The sequence below is a fragment of the Arvicanthis niloticus genome, unplaced genomic scaffold (genome assembly GCF_011762505.2).
Source record: "Arvicanthis niloticus isolate mArvNil1 unplaced genomic scaffold, mArvNil1.pat.X pat_scaffold_1508_arrow_ctg1, whole genome shotgun sequence".
Classification (NCBI taxonomy): Eukaryota; Metazoa; Chordata; class Mammalia; order Rodentia; family Muridae; genus Arvicanthis; species Arvicanthis niloticus.
Window position 1 is genome coordinate 20046 of NW_023045457.1, and position 4038 is coordinate 24083.

Sequence of the window (4038 nt, forward strand, 5' to 3'; positions counted from 1 at the left end):
GAGTTTGATGGCTCAGTATTTCATATCTCTGGTTGGATTCATAACTATTCATTGGAACTACTGCCAAGCCAGACTCCTGTGCTTCCCAAGGGAGGAGTCCAGTGCAACCAAAAGCAGATGCAGTCAAGACAGGCTGGGTAGTGTGCGTGTGTGTGTGTGCTCCAAGTGTGTCAGCACTACATGTTCAGGTCACACATTTCTTGTAGCTGTGTGTTTTTCAAGGCTGACCATTTGGTATTGGATAACCAATTGGTGTGCTTAAAGATTGATTGAAAGTAAATAAATTTATAATAACAAGAAAAAAATGAAGATGGACTGGGCACAAATCCAGGACAAACTAATTATTCGTGTAATCTTGCGGGGGAAAAAATCCATCATTTAAAGAAAACAGATTTTGTTTTGAAGGTTAAGAAACTTAATATATGCAAAACAGTTTAAAGGCTGAGGGCTTCATGGAAGGCATTTTTTCTTATTCTCATGGACATTTCTCAGAGAATGTCACTTCCTTGGGCCTGTGACTTGTATGGAGCAGTTGAATTTGGTTTTTGTTTTGTTTTTAATTTAATTCAATCTTATGTATGTGGTGTCTAGCCTGCATGTATATCTGTGTACCACATAATGCCTGCAAAAGCCAAAACAGAGCATTATACCCCCTGGAACTGGACTCACAGATGGTTGTGAGCTATCGTATGGGTGCTGGGAATCAAACCTAGGTCCTCTAGAAGAGCAGCCAGTGCTCTTAACTGCTGAGCCATTTTTCCAGTCCCAGACAGGTGAATTTGAAACAGGAATTTATGATTTAAGACAAGGAAGGTCACAGAGTGCCATTTATTTGCAATGCTTCTTTAAAACTACATCTGGGCTTTTGCCAGTAAACAGAAACTTGGCCAGCATCATTTCTGTCTGTCACCCACACTATATCTTGAGCTCTTGGGCCTCACAGACAGATTGGGAGCTTTTAATCATTCACATGGCCTTTTAATTGGATCTGTGAAGCTAAGTCATATACCTTTGGTTTGAGGAAGTGAATACAAGGTATCCTTTTTACAACAGGACATTATGTTGTTACAATAGGCAACCCATACCCATCCTAATTTACAACCAAAGAAACAAGTGCCATTGACTGCAGTACACGTTCGAAAGGATACACCAGTATTCCCAAAAACACAGCGACCTGAAGGATAGAGAAAGGGCAACTCAGTCTTCAGGAAGCCAGGAACAAATCTGGGCTTGCTTTCTCTTGCTGATGGATGGAGAGTTTGGTATCTGTTCACTGTGCTTCTGGGACCCCTCCTCTTACCTCCTATCATACTTCAGTAAGACTGTGGGGCTAGGTCTATGAAGAGGGATTTAAGCTGGGAATGCTGGTGCACTCCTCTAATGCTAGCATTCTAGATACTGAGGCAGTTCTAGGAGTTCAAGGCCAGCCTGGTCTACATATCTACTTCCAGGACAGCCAGGGATATATAGAGAGATTCTGAAGTAAAATAAAGCAATAAGAATTTGGTGAGTAAAGATGTATGCACCATTGAAAGGACTCTCCTAAAGATCCTGGAGGTCTTCAGGAAATAGTGAAAGATGGTTAGTATAGAGAAAGACAATCCTTTCCCACATCCTAGCCCTAACCTGATGCCTGATGGCCTATCTCCTGTGGGTGGAACTTCCCACTCTGGGCTTATACCCACAGGTCAGTCAGTCAGTCTATCTATCTATCTATCTATCTATCTATCTATCTATCTATCTATCTATCATCTATTTAAAATTTTAGGATCTGAGCTTTTAGGAGACCTTTTCATATTCAGACTCATAGTCTACCTCCTACCTGCAGGTAATGAGGTCATCAGGAAGAACAGTAAGCATGAAAGATGCAGATTCATAGCTGTGGAGGGTAGCCAGGGAGCCTTATTTCCAGAGATGATCTGGGTTAGGTGAGACTGGATTCTATCTCACTCTTCCAGGGAGATCTCAGCTTCTATAGGGGTCAAAAGAAGAGGAGAGAGACCCTGTACTATCCAGCATTACCTCATTTCTTCAGAGCACATGAGATGAAGGCATTCAGCTAAGGACAGAGTGTCCCCACCTGCAGAGCAGGACATCTCACTCAAGGCCTAAGCACTTTTCCTCTCCCCTCTTCAAATTTCAGGAGAAAAATGGTTATACCATTTGCCTTCAAGTCACATTGAAAGCCCAGGGTCCCAGAAACAGTATTACAGAACACAGTCAATTCAAGGCTGGGAGGGGCACAGGTAAAGAATACTCACAGGGTTCCAAGAAGCAAAAGGCTCTTAACATGTCAACAGGGTTTGACTAAGAGTAGAGGGTTTACGCAATGAGTGGAGAAGTCTCCTCATTCAGTTTCACTTAGTCATCTGGCCAGAGACTGCTGTGGAGAAGTCTCCAGTAAGCTTCCTTTTTCAAACGGCTTGAGACACCAGTCTGGGTATGAGGACCTCAGGTGACAGGGAGGAGCCTGCAGGTGTGGGGTAGTTGGGTTGGAACTCGTTCTGCTTTCTCATGAGAGGGCCAGTTCTGTGCTGTTTTCAAGGTTGGATACCTATATCTGGAGGTGGAACTGCACAATGGTTCCCTGGAGGTAAGGATGTGGCCTTTGGAAAGAGTCATTAGGCTCACACTCCTCTGGGGCAGTAATAAGTGATTAATACAAACTTTGATTTTATTCTGTCCTTTGAGGTAGGCTTATTGCCAAGTGGCCCACACACTGCAGTCTGTAAGATGCCAGTGGGGTATAGTTTTATTGATTACACTGTGCTTTGAAGGCAGCCCACACACTGTGGTCTGTAAGATGGCAATGGGGTATAGTTTTATTGATCACACTGTGCTTTGAAGGCAGCCCACATACTGCGGTCTGTAAGATGCCAGTGGGGTATAATTTTATTGATTACACTGTGCTTTGAAGGCATACTCTCTTTGAAGACTTTATTTAGTAGCTCAACTCCATCTTCATCTTCTCCAAAACCACATGCATTGTGAAAAATTCTCTTTTGAAGACATGAGGATAAAATTTTTTTTAAAAAAATGTATTTCTGCTGGTATACTTTTATTTTTTAAAAAAATATTTATTTATTTAAACATTCTAGTTACATGTATGCTGGCATGACAGAAGAGGGCATCAGATCTCATTGTAGATGGTTGTGAGCCACCCTGTGGTTGCTGGGAATTGAACTCAAGACCTCAGGAGGAGCAGCTAGTGCTCTTAACCGCAGAGCCGTTTCTCCAACTGACTCCAACCCAGGTATACTTTATTTTAAAAATATAGAATGTGTGTGTGTGTGTGTGTGTGTGTGTGTGTGTGTGTGTGTGTTCAGCATACATGTGGAGGAGGTTAAAGGACAACACTGTGAAGCTATCTCCTTCCACCTTTCTGTGAGTGCTAGAGACTGAACTCCAGCTGGGAGGCTTGCACTGTTTACATTGTACCAGCTCAGCCATCTTGCTGGCACGAATGCTGGTATGCTGTAAGTACCCAGTATTATCACTAAATTCCATTATAGCATCCATCTTCCTTTCTCCTTCAGAGACCTCCAAATGTCTTCCTGATAAAGGCAAAAGCCTGCTGAGAGAGCTTTACTCTGGTCTTCACTGATGCTTCTAGAACCAAGAGTACTACTCTGGATTAAACTCAGAGTGAGACCGTGATGCTGGGCCCCACACAGAAGTGTGTTGGTGGCCAGTGGTGAGATGTCTCTCTCAAAGAAGGAGTCTTTGCGAATGAGATCTTCTGGGCATCCTGCACTGGATTTGGAGTCTCACGAGCTTCAGTCACACCTTAAACATCTGCTATCACAAATACGGGAAAGAGGCTTAGCCGTCCCTATAGAGATGGAAATCCACCTTGTAGGATGGAAAGGGCTTGCACAGAGAAAACAAGCTCTGCTGGAGCCTTTTGCTATCTGTGATATTTTGATGTGTTTGTCTAACAAACCCAAAATCATGTCTTTGTTTTGAATGGATATTCTCATGCTGGACCACTTTCCCAAGAATGATGGCTATCAGTATAATAGGAAGAAAAGATACCTT

General features: G+C 42.9%; 1 protein-coding gene across 1 annotated transcript; it reads right to left on the reverse strand.

Annotated features, from left to right (window-relative positions):
- Nucleotides 1–856: 856 nt before the first annotated feature.
- On the reverse strand, nucleotides 857–1877 carry Defb136 (defensin beta 136). The gene is made up of 2 exons (XM_034493193.2): nucleotides 1823–1877; nucleotides 857–1174 (listed from the first exon to the last, which is right to left on the reverse strand). Exons 1-2 carry the CDS (start codon nucleotides 1875–1877, stop codon nucleotides 1002–1004), a joined length of 228 nt encoding a protein of 75 aa, XP_034349084.1. The 3' UTR covers nucleotides 857–1001.
- Nucleotides 1878–4038: the final 2161 nt, after the last annotated feature.